This window comes from Ursus maritimus, unplaced genomic scaffold (genome assembly GCF_017311325.1).
Source record: "Ursus maritimus isolate PB19 unplaced genomic scaffold, ASM1731132v1 scaffold_13, whole genome shotgun sequence".
Lineage (NCBI taxonomy): Eukaryota > Metazoa > Chordata > Mammalia > Carnivora > Ursidae > Ursus > Ursus maritimus.
In genome coordinates this window covers 61,170,214-61,187,703 of record NW_024423675.1, presented here as the reverse complement: position 1 = coordinate 61,187,703, position 17,490 = coordinate 61,170,214, and the positions used below count along the sequence as shown (strand labels likewise).

The window sequence follows — 17,490 nt, the reverse complement described above, 5'->3', positions numbered from 1 at the left end:
GTGAGATAAGCCTTAATTTTTTCAGTGATTTCGAGGCACCTCTCCCATAGGTAGGGGTGTGCGTGTTTAAGTTGAGACAAGAGTTTCAGGTAGGTCTCTGTCCTTGAGCAGGAGCCTCCGGGCTGTGCCATCAGCATGCTGGGTCACCTGGTTAGTGAATTTGTGCAACATAAAGTGAGCTTTCATTACTTTATTGTGCCAGATACCTACGCATTGTGATAAAATTGAAGCAAACGGAGGCTTGCAGCTACTTCAGAGGCTGTACCAACTTCACAAGGACTGTCCTAAGATACAGAGAAATATAATGCGTATCATTGGAAATATGGCTTTGAATGAACATCTTCATTCTACTATAGTTCGCTCAGGTAACACCTTTATGTACTGAATATTTTGGGTTTGGTCCTTTGTTCTTCTCCCACCTCCACCCCTCACGATACAGTAGTTTTTTAATAGACTTAAGACTTTGCTTAGGGTTACGTATGGGTCCTTAGACCATGTCATTTTAGTAGGGGCACAGAATTGCTTGAGGCGTGGATAATCCGCATCTAAGATAATCGGTGTGTGGATAGTCACAGGAGAGCAGTGTTTGCCATGATGACTAATTGTTTACATCATCTTTGATGTGATTTGGTTAACCAAGAGGTGTACTTGGAGTATAGTGATTTTCCCCCCTTGCAACTAATAAACTGATGGTGGGGAGATACTTAAGACCATGCAGATATCCTGCTCCTCATCTACCAAACATTCTGGCCTCATCTAGCCTTTAGCATGATGGCTGCAAAACGATGGTTTTCCAACTGCAGCACGCCTTCCCCGTGTGCTTTTCAGCATTTGGCATTTTCTCGTAAGCAAGAGCCCTTCCTTCTCTCCCCTTCCATCTGGCTCCCTCCTTTCTTCCTTCTTGTCCTTCCCTCCCTCCCTCCCTCCCCTATCAGTATGGGCACATAGATTGCTGGTTTTTTTAATGGTTTATAACTCATTACCTTACTTAACATTTGATGCCAGATTGCCTCAGTTTTGGTTAGTGGGAGCCCCACAGACTGGCTCGCTGTGTCCTTGCAAAGTGCCTACCTCATTTTGGGAGGCATTCGTTACTGTCTGGAATAACAAGATGTTCCAGGCTCATTTCTCTGAGGAGAGATGCAGATAGATTTTAGTGCAGATTGATTGGTAGAGATCAGGATCTGGGTGCTTGATGTGCTTATTGGTCCTGGAGTGTCTTTGCTTGGCTCTTTCAGTGGAAAAAGCAAGGTGATATATACAAATACGCACAGACAAAAATGCGTACGTAGGTGCTCCAGTACATGCATATGTTCATATTTATTAGAAACTATGAATTTACATTTTTTCTTGTGTCTCTGCTTTTTTTTTTTTTTTGGTTTACATTTAAGAGCGTTTGATCAGTAGAAGTTTTTAATTTGATGAAGTCTCATTCAGGGATCAGCCAACTTTTTCTATAAAGGACTACTTTCTATGGGTTTTATTCTGACTTTTTAGATTCTTAAGGTAGAAACTTAGATCACCGATTTTAACCTCTTTCCTTGTTTCAGTCATCTGTTGCTGTGTGTGTATCAAACACAAAATTCATTGGTTAAAATAGTGGTCATATATTTTCCTCATGAATCTGAAACGGGCAAGATTTGATAGGAAGGCTTACATCCCTCTGAGCAGTAGTAACTGGAGCAGCTCAGCCATGGGGTGGAGGACACGCTTTCAAGATTGCTCGCTTTCCTGGCTTGCGAACTGCTACTGGCTCTCACCTGGGACTGGGGACACCGGCTCCTTTCCACATGCACCACTGCATGCAGCTTAGCTTCCTTTAAGCACGATGGCTAGGTTTTAAGGGCAAACGTCCCCAGAGAGGGCCAGCTATAAGCTCTTTTCCTTTTATAATCAAGCACTGGAAGTCATTTCTGCCATGATTTATTGATTAGAAGCTAGTCACTGAGGCTGGCTCCTATTCAAGGGGAGGAGATTTGGAAGGGGTTTAGACTCATCACGTCTTTTTTTTTTTTTTAATAATTTTTTATTATGTTAGTCACCATACAGTATATCCTTAGTTTTTGATGTAGTGTTCCATGATTCATTATTTGCCTGTAACGTCTTAATAGAGAATAGTGCCAAAGAATTTGAAGATAGGTTTTCAGATCACTACAATTTAGTATTTAAAGCGGTAAATTTCCTCTAACCTGCTTTAGATGCATCCTTCACATTTTGGATATATTGTATTTTTATTATTATTCTGTTTGACATTTTTCTAATTTTCTTGTGAATTTTTTGTCTCATGGGTTACCTAAAAGTGTGCTGCATAGTTTGTAAATATTGTTTTCTAGATATCATATGTCTCTGATTTTTAATTTAGTATTTCATGTGTTCAGAAAACAGACCCTGTAAACAGATTTTAGTCTTTGGAAATTTACCGAGACGTACCTGATGGCCTGTTGTATGGTCTGTCGTGGTGAATGTTCTGTGTGCACTTAAAAAGAATGAGTGTTCTGTAGTTGTTAGGTGAAGTGTTCAATATATAACAAACCACATTGGCTGACAGTACTGCTCAAATCTTCTCTAGGTCTGCATTGCGTTTTGTCTAGTTCTACGAATTACTGAGAGATGTGTGAAATTTTTCAACTATGATTTTGACTTTATCTGTTTTTCCCTTTAGTTCTGCCAGGTTTTTCTTCCTGGTAAAATTATTCATTTTTTATTAATAAGTGATGTCTTTCCCACTGGGCATACTCCTTTTCCTTAAGTCTACTTCATCTGGTATTAAAATAGCCACACTAGCTTTTTCTTCTTAAAACATTTTTATTATTGAAGTATAATTGACATCCAATGTTATAGTAGTTTCAGGTGTACAACATAGTGATTTGACAATTCTATACATTATGTAATGCTCACCATAGTGTAGTTATCATCTGTCACCACACAGTATTATATTATTGACCATATTCCCTATGCTGTACTCTTCATCCCTGTGACTTATTTATTTTGTACCTAGACGTTTTTACCTCTTAATCCCATTCACCTGTTTCACTCATCCTCCCGTCCCCCTTCCATCTGGCAACGACTAGTTCTCTCTGTGGCTGTGTTTCTGGTTTTTTTAGATTCCATGTGTAAGTGAAACATATGGTATTTGTGGTGTTCTTTCTGACCTCTTTCACTTAACATAATTCCCTCTAGGTCTACCCGTGTAATCACAAATGGAAAGATCTCATTCCTTCTTATGGCTGAGTGATAGTCTATCACACACGTACACACGCCCATACACATCTTACCCATTTACCCGCTGACACACAGGTTGTTTCCGTTTCTTGGCTCTTGTAGGTAATGCTGTGATAAGCATAGGGGGGCTTATAGCTTTTTGAATTAGCTTTTTCATTTTCTTTGGGTACATACCTAGTAGTGGAATTCCAGGATTGTATGCTATTTCTATTTCTAATTTTTTGACGGAGCTTCATACTGTTTCCAACAGCAGCTGCACCAGTTTATGTTGTGTTTGCAGGGGCTCCCTTTTCTCCACATCCTCACTAACACTTGTTATGTCTTGTCGTTTTAATTCTAGCCATTCTCACTGGTGTGAGGTGATAGCTCATTGTGGTTTTGATTTTCATTTCCCTGATGATCACGTTGGTTTTTTCTTATGCTTGCTGTTTGCATTACCGATCTTTTATCTTTTCACCTTCTTTTGCTTTCATTTTTCTGTAACTTTAAAAATAAATACATCTTTTATAGACAGCATATAGGTGGATCTTTTTTTTAAAATCCAATTTGATCCTTTTAATCTGAGTGTTTTGTCTCTTTACCTCTAATGTAATCATAACTATTGTTTCTTTTTTCTCCTTTACTGACTTTTTTGGGTTACTTGAATATCTTTCACATTCTGTTCTTTCTCCTCTTTTGGCTTTTTATATAGTAGTATTTATGTATTTTTTTATTGGGGTATCCTTAATTTATCACAGTCTATCTTGAGTTATTATTATGCCACTTTATATGTAGTGTGAGATTCTTAAAACAGTGTAATTCACTTTCCACCCCTTGCCATCCTTTGTGGTATTGTCATAATGTATTTTACTCCTGCATATGTTATAGGCTTTGTGATACATTGTTGTTATTCAGTCAAGTGATATTTAAAGACTATAAGAAAAAAAGAAAAGTCTTTTTATTTGTAGATTTATAATATCCAGTGTTCTTCCTTCTGTTCTGTTTATCTATGTTTACATCTGATAACATTTCCCTTCAGGCTGAAGACCTGGGTCTGCTGGACAAATTCTCTCACCTTTCGTTTTCTGAAAGTCTTTACTTTGCCTTTATTTGATTATCCCAGGAAAGAGATTTTCCATGGATAAAGAATTCTGTGTTGACAGTGTGTTATTTTTTCTGTCAGCACTTTAAAACTGTCATTCCATTCTCTCCTGACCACTGCTGTCTGATGAGAAGTCTTATTCCCACTTCTGTTCTGTATGTACCTTGTCGTTTCCTTGCTGGCTTCTTTTAAGGTTTTTATGTTTGGTTTTTAGCAATTTGACTATGAAGTGCTTGGTTCCTTTTTTACATTTGTGTTGCTCAGTGTCTGCTGAGCAGACTGAATCAGTGCGTTGATGTTTTTGATCAAATTTGGAAGATTTCCAGCCAGTGTATCTTAAAATACTTTTTCTTGTCTCCTTTTTGCTCTTTTCTCCTTTTGGGACCTCAGTCATGGATATTAGATCTCTTGATTCTGTTCCACAAGTCACTGAGACTCTCTTCATTTCTCTTCAAATACTTTTTTCCTTCTCTGTGTTTTACTTTGGATAATTTCTGTTGACTTATCTTCAGTTTCTTTAATGGGATAGAGCCTTGATCAAATCAGTGTTTTATTTAAAAAACCCACAAAACACTCTTCCCCAAACTGAACGCTGGCTCTTAGCCCAAGTCTTCCATCCTCTCGGGGATTTCAGTATCTAGTGGACAGCCCACTGAACACCTTGGTCTCTCAGTCCCTTGACCTTCTCATCTCCATTGACTTCCTTCTCTGCTCCCGATTGTCTAGTACTCCACTCCCATGCCGCACCTGGATTTAGTCACGGCCTGAAACCATTTCACCTATAAAATCGGTAATTCACCTCTCAGGGCACATCCTTCTCTCATTCAAGCCTTGTTTTTGCACCTACTCCCACAGTGACCGGTTTTATTCTCTCCAGAAATTTATCTGCTGACCCCTTTTTCTCCCAGTCCCTCAGTCCTCTTTATCCGCACTCCCCTCCTGACACAGTGTATATATATTCCATGGTCCCTCATTTCACTGACATTATCCTCAGTGCCCTCGAACGCCCTTTCTCTTCCATCCTCTGAGCACACCCTTGGTCAGACCCCAACACCAGAGAAAACCTACTATCTGCTGCTTCCGTGGCTGAGCGTAGAATCATTGCAGATTGGTTGTCACCTTCGGTATCAGCAGTCCTGTTTCTCCAGTCGGCTTGCCTTACTGTTCCTAGCAGAGACGATTCAAACCTCCTCCACATTCCTCAGACCTTCCACTGACTCTCTCCCTCTCCGCAGATGACCCCTCCTCCTCCAGTGAGACAGCTGAGACTCTGAAAGGGATTTCCCTTAGTTTCTCACTACCAAAACCAAACTGGTCTTCTCCTTTCCTGCTCTTGATGGTAGGAAAAAGGACATCTCTTAGGAGACCTCCAACTACATCTGGATCCTGGCTCCTTTCACTATCTTAGAAATTGCCAGTCTTTTCTAATCTGCATAGTCAGTGGCTCCTTCTCAACAGGAGCCTTTGATCAACAGATTAGGGGACGGTGTGAAAAACCACCGAAATTCGTGACACCACATCCCCCTGGTTTTTCACCCCCTCTTCTGCTTTTCAATTTTATGTCTAAACTTTTCAAAGTTATCTGTGCTGCTTTTTGCTCAGCTCCCATTATTTCTGAATATTTCAGTTTGAATTCTGCCTTACCTTGTTGTATTTTTTTTTTTAGGTATCCTGTATCTTTATATCTATGTACTGTACTATATATATATATATAAAATCTTAATAGTATCAGATCTGTAACTTTTTACCATTCAGATTTACAACAGTTAAAAAGATATTGGTAATATCCACTGCTGGTGAAGGTGGGTGAAACTGCTTCTCTCATGTATCATTGGTGAGGATGTACATTGATTCAGTTTTTTGTTTTTTTTTTTAAGATTTTATATATTTATTTGACACAGAGAGACAGCCAGCGAGAGAGGGAATACAAGCAGGGGGATTGGGAGAGGAAGCAGCAGGCTCCCAGCAGAGGAGCCTGATGTGGGGCTCGATCCCAGGATTCCAGGATCATGCCCTGAGCCGAAGGCAGACGCTTAACGACTGAGCCACCCAGGCGCCCCTGATTCAGTTTTTTGATAGGCACTTAGTAGTGTCTATTAAAAGAATGTATATGCCATTTGACCTAGTAATAATACTACTAGAATTCTCTCCTACCTAAGTACTCATGGGCGTTCTTAAAGATTTGTATATAAAAATGTTTATTGGACTGGTGTTTGCAGTATGGAAAAAATAGAAAAACCTAAATGTTTGCCAGTAGGAATAATGTTAAAGAAACAATGGAATACTTCAACTGTGTTAAATGCTATAATTAAAAAGAGAAGTATGTGGAGAGCATTCCAAGACACAATAGTGAAAGTATCAGATCCAGTCACAGAACAGTAGGAATAGTACTATTCCATTTAGGAAAAAAAAGAAAAAAAAATTGCATATAGAGCTGTAGTGTGTATGTAGAAGTTATGGGTATGTGACTGAATTTTTAAAAAGGTTTGGAAGGGTCATCACCAAACTTTTAACTCTAGTTACTTTCGAGGATGGAAATGGAATTGGTAAATGATGGGAGTGCTAAAGTGGGATTTTGATTATTAGGTACTATTTTTTAATTGTTTTTATAATTATGTATTCAGATGTCACATAATTTAAAAAACACTGAATCTTAAAGAAGACACATTTTCCAAGGGGCATTTGATGTTTTGTAAAAGGTGAAGCATCTCAGGCATTGTGAAAATACGTTGTCAACTAAAAAAAGCCATAGAAATGTCTTGTGCCATGATTTCTCTTGTGTTTCCTTTCTTGAGACTCCATTAAAAATAAAGCCATATTTTTGTATGTATACCAGTAATATACCTGTATATCTCTATAGGTAGAATTTTATTTTTTTTTAATGTTTTTTTATTATGTTAGTCACCATACAGTACATCCCTGGTTTCTTTTTTTTTTTCTTTTCATGTTTTTTTTATTACATTATGTAAAGTTCGATGATTCATTAGTTGCGTATAACACCCAGTGCACCATGCAATACGTGCCCTCCTTACTACCCATCACCAGTCTATCCCATTCCCCCACCCCCCTCCCCTCTGAAGCCCTCAGTTTGTTTCCCAGAGTCCATAGTCTCTCATGCTTCATTCCCCCTTCTGATTACCCCCCCTTTCTTTATCCCTTTCTTCCCCTACTGATCTTCCTAGTTCTTATGTTCCATAGATGAGAGAAATCATATGATAATTGTCTTTCTCTGCTTGACTTATTTCACTTAGCATTATCTCCTCCAGTGCCATCCGAGTTCTCAACAGAACTCGTTCTTTCTGATAGCTGAGTAATATTCCATTGTATATATGGACCACAGCTTCTTAATCCAGTCATCTGTTGAAGGGCATCTCGGTTCCTTCCACGATTTGGCTATTGTGGACAATGCTGCTATGAACATTGGGGTGCATATGGCCCTTCTCTTCACTACGTCTGTATCTTTGGGGTAAATACCCAGTAGTGCAATGGCTGGGTCATAGGGTAGCTCAATTTTTAACTTTTTAAGGGACCTCCACACTGTTTTCCAGACTGGCTGCACCAGCCTGCATTCCCACCAACAATGTAGGAGGGATCTGCTTTCTCCACATCCTCTCCAGCAATTGCTGTTTCCTGCCTTGTTAATTTTTGCCATTCTAACTGGCGTAAGGTGGTATCTTAGTGTGGTTTTGATTTGAATTTCCCTGATGGCTAATGATTTTGAACATTTTTTCATGTGTCTGTTGGCCATTTGTATGTCATCATTGGAAAAGTGTCTGTTCATATCGTCTGCCCATTTTGTGATTTGTTTCTTGCGTATTCAGTTTGAGAAGTTCTTTGTAGATCTTGGATACCAGTCTTTTATCTGTAGCATCATTTGCAAATATATTCTCCCATTCCGTGGGCTGCCTCTTAGTTTTTTTGATTGTTTCCTTGGCTGTGCAGAAGCTTTTTATCTTGATGAAGTCCCACAAGTTCATTTTATCTTTTGTTTCTCTTGCCTTTGGAGATGTGTCATGAAAAAGGTTGTTGTGGCCGATGTCATAGAGGTTGCTGCTTATGTTCTCCCCTAGGATTTTGATGGATTCCTGTCTCACATCGAGGTCTTTCATCCATTTGGAGTTTATCTTTGTGCATGGTGTGAGAGAGTGGTCAAGCTTCATTGTTTTGCATGTAGCTGTCCAATTTTCCCAGCACCATTTATTGAAGAGACTGTCTTTTTTCCACCGGATGGTTTTTCCTGCCTTATCAAAGATTAGTTGCCCAAAGAGCCGAGGGTCCATTTCTGGGTTCTCTATTCTGTTCCATTGGTCTATGTGTCTGTTTTTGTGCCAGTACCATGCTGTCTTTGTGATCACAGCTTTTGTAGTGGCTCGAATTGACATTGGATGCCCCAGCTTTGTTTTTCCCTTTTCAGCTGTTCCTTGGCAGGGGCCTTTTCTGGTTCCATAAAATTTAAAACTATTTGTTCCAGTTCCGAAAATGTACATCGAGTATTTTGATTGGGATAGCATTGAAATTGTAGATTGCTCTGGGTGGCATGGACATTTTAACTATGTTAATTTCTTTCAAATCCATCTTTTTGTTTCTCCTCAATGTCTTTCAAGAGTGATTTATAGTTTCTAGAATATAGATCCTTTGCTCCGGTTAGGTTAATTCCAAGGTAACGTATGGGTTTTGGTGCTATTGTAAATGGGATGGATTCCTATCTCTTTCTTCAGTCTCATTATTCGTGTATAGAAATGCAACTGATTTTCTGAGCATTGATTTTTGTATCCTGCCACATTGCTGCCTTTTGCTTTTGCCTTTTATGAATTTGCTCTACATAACTTCTAATAGTTTGGGAGTGGATTCTTTTGGGTTTTCCATATAGAGTATCATGTCATCTGCGAAGAGAGACAGTTTGACTTCTTCTTTGCCGATTTGGATACCTTTTATACCTTTTTGTTGCCTGATTGCTGTTGCAAGGACTTCTAGTACTATGTTGAATAATAGTGGCGAGAGTGGGCATCCTTGTCGTGTTCCTGATCTTAAGGGAAAAGCTTTCAGCTTTTCCCCATTGAGAATAATATTTGCTGTAGGTTTTTCATAGGTGGCTTTTATGATCTTGAGAAATGTACCCTCTATTCCTACACTCTGAAGGGTTTTAATCAGGAAAGGATGCTGTATTTTGTCAAATGCTTTTTCTGCATCTATTGAGAGAATATGATTTCTGAATTTTTGTTTCTGGATTAAATCTAAGACACTAAAACTTACTGAGTTTAGTAATTCTCACTAAAAGCAGAATATCATATTATTGATGATATCTCTAGTAATTGCAACTTTTAGCTAGATTTTGTAAATAAAGGAAATGGTTCTTAAACCCCTCCTACTTTCTTTGAGACCCCTATACAGGGTACCTGTCTTGGGACATCATGTGCCGTGGGATGTGGAGGCCCTTAGGGCAGAATGGAGTTGAAGTATTCTTTCTTTTCTGTGAGGCAGACACTGGTGTCTGCCTTTCTCCCGCCATTTTCAGTCAGAATCCGCTCACAGTCTGAGACGGAGTGGTGTGGGTGTTGAGTGCGTTTGTTCTCTTCACCAGGCTGGGTTTCCATACTGGCAGAGGCAGTGAAGTCTCACCGCATTATGGAGGCCTCACATGCCGCCAGAACCCTGGCTAATCTAGACCGAGAGACCATGCAAGAAAAATACCAGGATGGCGTGTACGTGCTACACCCCCAGTACCGCACAAGGTGAGATCAGACACTTTGTCTCCTGTGGGGGCGTAAAGCCTAGGGGGCCTATCATTTTACTTTATTTCTGCATAATTCAGATGTTAAATACCTTAAAAATAATCCCGAGAACCTTATTTGCTGATACAATTTGTCTGTAATAACCTGAGAAGAATTGCAGGCTGTCATGAAAGTATGGAACTAGCTAAATTATCAGCGTGATTTTACACCAAGGGCTGACCTTCAGTAAGATCGCTTTCACCTCTAGTAATGTGCCCCCCTTAAACTCTGTAATGCATTGTTCTTTGTTTCACTACTTGCTTCCTCTAGATCTGAGTTAATAGCTGATTTGGATTGTAGAGGCTGGTCTGGATGGGAGGAGATAGGACATCCTATGCAGGCAACCATCTATTAGCCTGGGTCTAGAATTCAGAAGGACTGGACAAAATTTATGCAATGTATAAAATCGTGCACTGGAAGGAGTAAGTTGTAATAAATTTGACTCATGCTCCTCCTTAAGATTATTTCTGTTGTATCATTGCTGAGATAATAAATATAGGAAGGACCACAATGAAAAAATTAACATATTTCTTGGATTTTTCACAGGTACTTGAAAATAATACCTCAGAAAATAGCAAAATCATTTAATTGAAAAATGGATTGTGTGGTTAATTCTAATTTATAAACAAAATAATATGGAAATGTATTTTATATGTCGTGTACTATAAATAGCTTACAAGTCATATGCTATCTACAGTTTTTAGAAGTGTCATAACTAGGAACATCTGGGTGGTGGCTCAGGTGGTTAAGCATCTGACTCTTGATTTCAGCTCAGGTCATGATCTCAGGGTCATGAGATTGAGCCCTATGTCAGGTTCTGCACTGGTCACGGAGCCTCCTTAAGATTCTCTCTTTCCCTCTCCCTCTACCCCTGCCCTCCTATTAAAAAAAAAAAAAGTCATATCTAAAGACTATGAAATACTTTAAAATCTCATTTTTTTAAAGATTTATTTGAGAGAGTGAGTGGGGGGGAGGGGAGAAGGGAGAGAGAGAATCTCAAGCAGAATCCCTGCTGAGCTTGGAGCCCTACATGGGGCTTAATCCCTCAACCCTAAGATCATGACCAGAGCTGAAATCAAGAGTCAGATGCTTAACCGACTGAGCCATCCAGGGCCCCTAAAATCTCATTTCTGATAAACATTTATTTCCTTGATAAGTTTTATTTTATTTTAAAGATTTTATTTATTTATTTGACAGAGACAGCCAGCGAGAGAGGGAACACAAGCAGGGGGAGTGGGAGAGGAAGAAGCAGGCTCCCAGCGGAGCAGGGAGCCTGATGCGGGGCTCGATCCCAGGACCTGGGATCACGCCCTGAGCTGAAGGCAGACGCTTAACGACTGAGCCACCCAGGTGCCCCCCTTGATAAGTTTTAAAAAATCTCTCATGCATACTCAATTTGAAACTACACTAGCCATTCTTATTTAATTTCTTAAATACTTTTATTGATTTGTGGAATATTCTCAAATTCTTTGGAGGGCGGTCTATGACATACGTCACTTTATTGGTTATTAAACTCATCACAGTTGATTCTGGTTGGTCAGCCTGGCTAGGACTGGCTCTGCCTCCGTTTTCATAGAGCAGTGAGCACACTCCATGTATGTCTTTGCCACACCTGTGCTTATACAGCTTGCCTTCCTGGTTTTATTTTCTGTATGTGAACTTGCTAAGCACCAGCCGCAGAGTGCTAGGCAGACTCTTACCAAAGCAGTAATGCATTTATTCTGCTTCTTTTTAAAACTCTCTCCCCCATCAGTCAGCCCATTAAAGCAGATGTCCTTTTTATTCATGGCCTTATGGGAGCAGCATTCAAAACATGGCGCCAGCAGGACAGTGAGCAGGTTTTAACGGAAAAGATTTTAGAGGATGAAGCCAGCTATACGACGTGTTGGCCCAAGGTAAGGAAGTGCCACCTCTGATAGGGCATCTTCTTTGTGACGTGCTGTGGCGTCTCTGGCTATTGAAGCCTGCATTCGGATTTGCTTATTTTTCTCTTTTTCCTGGGATTTTTCTACCATGCAGTTTTTCTGTCCTTTAGGGACTCTTGTAGTATGTTCACGAACAGCTGGGCTTGTCACCCTGCCTTCTGTTGTGTCCTTTCTGGTTAGGGTGTGGGCTAGAACTCTAAAAGAATAGTTCATTGAGGAAAAAACAGGCAAGGACCAGTATTAGTTCACTCCTGTTAAAAATATAACAAATAATACATTCATAATGGTTAGCTAGTTCTAGGATTTTAATAATTATAAAAATAGAAATACTTTGAAGAAATCATTCAACTTTGGATTTCCTTGGTGATATTTCTTCTGAGAGCCTTAAGTCTGGGATGAACGGATTGCATGCAGTATAGCTAAAGCTTAGTGAAGACGGAAATTCGCGTCGTTTCCAGGGCTTTGTCCCACCGTAGCTTCCTCACCTTCACGGAGGTGAATGATTTGCACTTTGGCAACACTGACGTATGGAGAAGACAACTGGCCCTGGGTCCACAGACAGGACTGTGACCGTCATTCGTATCTCTGCATTCTCAGCTCGAATCTCCCACTGTCACACTGTACTGTCTGTCCTGAGATCATAACTTTCTGTTAAATGCTTTCGAAAAGCCAATTTGATCTGGACTCCAAAAACTCCTTCCTTCTGGCTACAGCACATTAAAACTGAGAATATTCTCTTGAAACTCCCATTGGCTTTCTGCTATGAATATTGATGCCTCTTTGTGACCAGAGACATAAAAAGATAAAATGCCAGAACTGGTTTTCTAGTCACCCTTTTAACTTTATTGTAATGCTATATTTTATAGTCGTCAGTCTACAGTGGCCTTTAGTTACAGGTGTCATTAGCAAACTGGAGCAGGGGAAATTCATGTGTGTTCTTCTGTACCTTATATTTTGCATAGACATGGTTGGCAAGAGACTGTCCCGCTCTCCGAATTATATCTGTGGAATATGACACCAGCCTTAGCGACTGGAGAACGAGGTGTCCTATGGAGAGGTACCAGAGGGGACGCTGTGGACTGGGAGGAAGGGCCGGGGTCCAGGCCACAAGTGAATCCTCAGGGATAGAGGGGAGCTTTATCTTTTGATGCCACAGACAGAATTTTATTATGAAAAACCTAACCTTTTTTTTCTTCTTTCTAGAAGGAGATAGTAAGATATAAACAATGAAATAGTGTAAGGCTAAGATACAGTGTCAGTGTTGGGTTCCTACAGGGGTTCATTTATAACTCTTCTAGTAGTAAGAACCATGGATTCTATAGCAAAATTTCCTTTACTCCCAGAAGTAAACGCGAGGCTTTTTGCTTTTGTGTTCGCAAGTGTATCGGCTACAGGAAGCAAAGAAAAAGATGGTGAGCAGCATAGGCTCACCACTTCTGTGAGCCTCTGTCACTTTGTGTGCTATGTGCTGATTGTGTATACGGGAGGAGGAGCACTGGACCTCTGGGCTCTGGGCCCTAGATGGTGGCTGCTTCTACCTTTGACCCACTGTGTGATCTCAGGTCCTCTAACTTGTCTGGGAAGCGTGGTCTGCAAATTGAGAGCGTTGGTCTGAGTCACTGTTACTAAGCTGAGCGCGGTCTCTGAATGGCCCCCGTGTAGGTGCCAGAGCAGGTGTTCTGAGGGTCAGCAGGCAAGAGCTCAGGGGTCTTTCCCCATTGCACCAAGAGGAGTTTTGACAAACCTTTATTGCAAGGAAAGGTTTTTATAGATAAACAGTTTGAAACTACCAGAGTAGATAGTTTTGAAGTTCCCTTTTAGCTCGAAAATCACTTTGAATTTTCTGATTCTAATAGCTTTCTGGTATTTCTAAATAAACCAAAAGGATGAAAGCTTAATGTTTGCAGCATAAATACAAGTAGAACAAAGTGGAATGGCAGCTGACCATGTAGGTGAGCTCAGAGGAGACAACACAGCATTATTTTCAGGCCGCATCATCACAGGGACACACATCCTAAGTTGTGGGGGCAGTCAGTGTGAGATCCAACTTGCAAAAATTGCCAGATGCGTATTAAATGCTCAAACCCTGCTTGTTTAGTAAGTGAATGGCTTGTTCTGGGCCTCGATATTGCCAGTTATGCCAGTGTGCCTAAGTTAGAAATGGGGAACAAGCATTTGTAGAGAGAGTAGGGGTATTCCTGACCCCAAAATGTAGTATTGTAATATTGGCCCAATAAAAGTTCTTGCCTTAAAAACTTGGATAGTAAAATTTGGATGGGGGGAGGGTGTGAAATCAATAGCCTCATATCACGCCTGCTGTTTTCATTTTGTTCAGAAAGTCCATTGCATTCAGGAGCAACGAACTTCTAAGGAAGCTCAGAGCTGCTGGTGTTGGGGATAGGCCAGTCATTTGGGTATCACACAGCATGGGAGGTAAGTATGTTTCATTTTCGTGAAGCCAGTGCGTGAGGTTATTGTCAGCTGGTGGGGCTAACCTGTTACCTCAGCTCCCTGTTTCACTTACTACTGGCCCCCTTTCCCTCTAAATTAATGTTTTTGGCTATAGCTAAGAGTTTTTAAGTTACTACTTTCCTTCCATCCTGTTTTTCTACAAGGGGATCACTAGTAACAAACCTTATCAAAGAAACATGCATTCGGCAACGTAATGCTTTCATGTAGCAATAATCAGTAAACATCAGAAGCAGTCCGTGGCTTCTGTAAGCCTGAGTTGTGAATATCCTTCAGCATTCCTGGCTAGTCCCTGTGCTCCCCTTTCTTTCCTGCACCCCCAAGCATCGCAGAGCCCACAGGCTCAGCCTCGAGCCTGCTGAGCAGGGGGAGGTGTGAAGGCAGATGTCTGCTCTTTGGGTCCTGGTGTGCGCTTGCTAAGTGTCATCTGCTCCTCTCAGCTCACGCGAGTTGTCACGGGTGGCCTTGGAGAGGGCCTTGCTACAGCCTCTGGCCTAGTTTATCTGATGAAATGCTCAGGATTGCAGACTCTGAGTTGGGGCTTTTTGCTGAGAGAGAGGTAGATGTAGCCCTTTGTGTCCACAGAGATCCACGGTTACCATCTAAGTGACCTTTGTGTTGCATTATCAGCTTCAAGCTCAGGGTGCGGGGATGGAAGCAATGGTGCCTTCCTAGGTTCATTTTCCTACAGAAAAGTTGTTTTCCATGGTGGAGAAGCTTTATGGGGCTCTTTTTTGAATATTAGTACTGTCCTAATGGTGTGGTCACTAGTAGGCCACTGGGGGGAGGATGGGGAGACATGGTGCTGCATATTTACTTCATTGATGGACACCCAACATAGCAATGCCTAGTACTTCTATGGGATAGTGTATCCTGTGATTGATAGAAGATCTGCCTTTGAAGTGAGTTTCTAGAATCTTACCTGTTTGTAGGCTTGTGTTACATACAGTTGACCCTGGAACAGCATGGGGTTTAGGGGCACTGACTACCCTGTGCAGTCAGAAATCTGCCTAGAACTTTTGCCTCCCCCAAAACTTAGCTACTAATAGCCTACTGCAGACCAGAAGCTTTACTGATAACAGTTAACCCATGTTTTATGTATGTATTCTGTATGTATTCTTACAATAAAGAAAATGTAAAGAAAATGATAAGATACATTAATAGTACTGTATGAAATCCATGTGTGTCTGTGCGCCTGTACCATTCAAACCATGCTCTTCAGGGGTCAGCGGGATTCTAGATCAGCATTATTACCCAGTGCTAGTATTTTAAGGCCCTGTCTGTTGGACTCTAGAGAATTATTTAAACTTTAAAGAAAACATCTCTTTTTGTGTTGTTCCCCACGCCCTCTTGTTTTAGAATAATGGAGGGAAGAAAAACAGCTTATGCATTGTTTTTCTTTGTGTGGTTAGGTCTTCTTGTAAAAAAGATGCTGTTGGAAGCCTCTAAGAAGCCAGAAATGAGTACTGTTATAAACAATACCAGAGGAATAATTTTTTATAGTGTCCCTCATCATGGATCCCATCTGGCTGAATACTCTGTCAATATTCGCTATCTTCTCTTTCCCTCTTTGGAAGTCAAGGAACTCAGCAAAGGTAATATTTATGTTCTGTCATGAAGGGGAATTGGGATTGTATTAATATCAGTTATACAGGAGAAGGAGAAAAAGAAGACGGTTTCTAACTTGGCTATATTATCCATCCCATTTTATTATTTGTATACAAATTGTGTTTAGACTCTCATGGAAAATTTTTAGTTTGGGCTTGATTTTTCTTTGATACCTTTCCTTAAGCCATTATTTGCTCAAATATAACAATTTTAATACTATCTTAAATATTTAAAATTTTAAGTTATGTTTTAAGGATTATTCCATGCTTTTTTCCATGAGTTTGGAAAATCAACTGTTAAAATATAAACAAACTTAAGATTTTCAGGATATTGATTATAACATACTTATTTTGATTAATAAACATTTTCTTTGTTTCTGGAACCCCCGTTAATCAATTTGGAGGCCCTGGCTGAGCCTTTAATATGCCAGTTGTCTTTTTGTTCATATTTTTTCTTTCTTCTGCTTTATGGAGAGTTACTTAACTTTTTCTAAACCTTTTACTGAACTTTATTTTTTGCAGTCAAGTTTTATATTCCAGAAGCTTTCTTGTTTTCTGATTCTTTTGAAATCAATCATTCTAACAATACTAATTAGAGTTTTTCCTTAAAGTTCCTTTGTTTCTTCACTGAGTTCTGTGTCTTCTGTGCCCAGGTGTTTTGTTTGCTCACTGGGTCTCTTTTAGGTTATAAGCTATCCTCTAGGGTCTGGTATGTCTTGGTTGCCTTTTCCTAGTTGAGGATGGGGGACAGACACTCTGTGATTATAGACAGGCCTCACTGATGGGAAGCTGTGCTTTAGGGTGAAGGTGCCAGCCAGCACACTGAGGGACCCCAGTCCCACATACCACATTGCCCCACATGCTTCTGGTCAGCTGGTAACCTGTGGAACCTCTCCCTCGGCTGCTGGCCTCTGTCCGTCCGTGTGTGGCTTTAGCTCTGCTCTCATCTTAATGACTTCTTAGGAAGGAGAGAAAATCAACAAGTTACTATCTTGACTCAGAACCCTAATTTTCTCTTTAGTACATTTATTATGAATTACGTAAACAGAATTTGTCACAATCTTGTTTTCTGTAATTTTACAGATTCTCCCGCACTTAAAACACTACAAGATGACTTTCTGGAGTTTGCTAAAGACAAAAATTTCCAGGTGCTGAATTTTGTAGAAACACTGCCAACTTACATTGGTAGCATGATTAAACTGCATGTGGTACCCGTGGAGTCAGCAGGTATTCCTTCTTTTGAAATTTGGTTGCTATTAGATGCCTGGTTGGTGGTACCTATATTTAATTATAAACAACCCATTTTTATACTCATGAAGATCTAGGTTCTATTATTCTTTTCAGCTATAGATTAAAATTTCTCTGCCAGTATACAACCTGGCGTTACTCTTCCCTCCTGTCATTTAGCTGGCGGG

General features: G+C 40.2%; 1 protein-coding gene across 4 annotated transcripts in view; it reads left to right on the top strand.

Moving 5' to 3' along the window:
- The window catches only part of SERAC1 (serine active site containing 1), a 45,903-nt gene that overhangs the window by 26,545 nt on the left and 1,868 nt on the right, over positions 1–17,490 (top strand). For all 4 annotated transcript variants that reach the window (XM_008688519.2, XM_008688518.2, XM_040628009.1 and 1 more), the window contains 7 exons: positions 203–365; positions 9,885–10,035; positions 11,828–11,969; positions 12,962–13,056; positions 14,335–14,432; positions 15,881–16,063; positions 17,159–17,302. In XM_008688519.2, the coding sequence (XP_008686741.2) occupies positions 203–365; positions 9,885–10,035; positions 11,828–11,969; positions 12,962–13,056; positions 14,335–14,432; positions 15,881–16,063; positions 17,159–17,302 (976 nt within the window). The remainder of the gene's footprint in view (positions 1–202; positions 366–9,884; positions 10,036–11,827; positions 11,970–12,961; positions 13,057–14,334; positions 14,433–15,880; positions 16,064–17,158; positions 17,303–17,490) is intronic.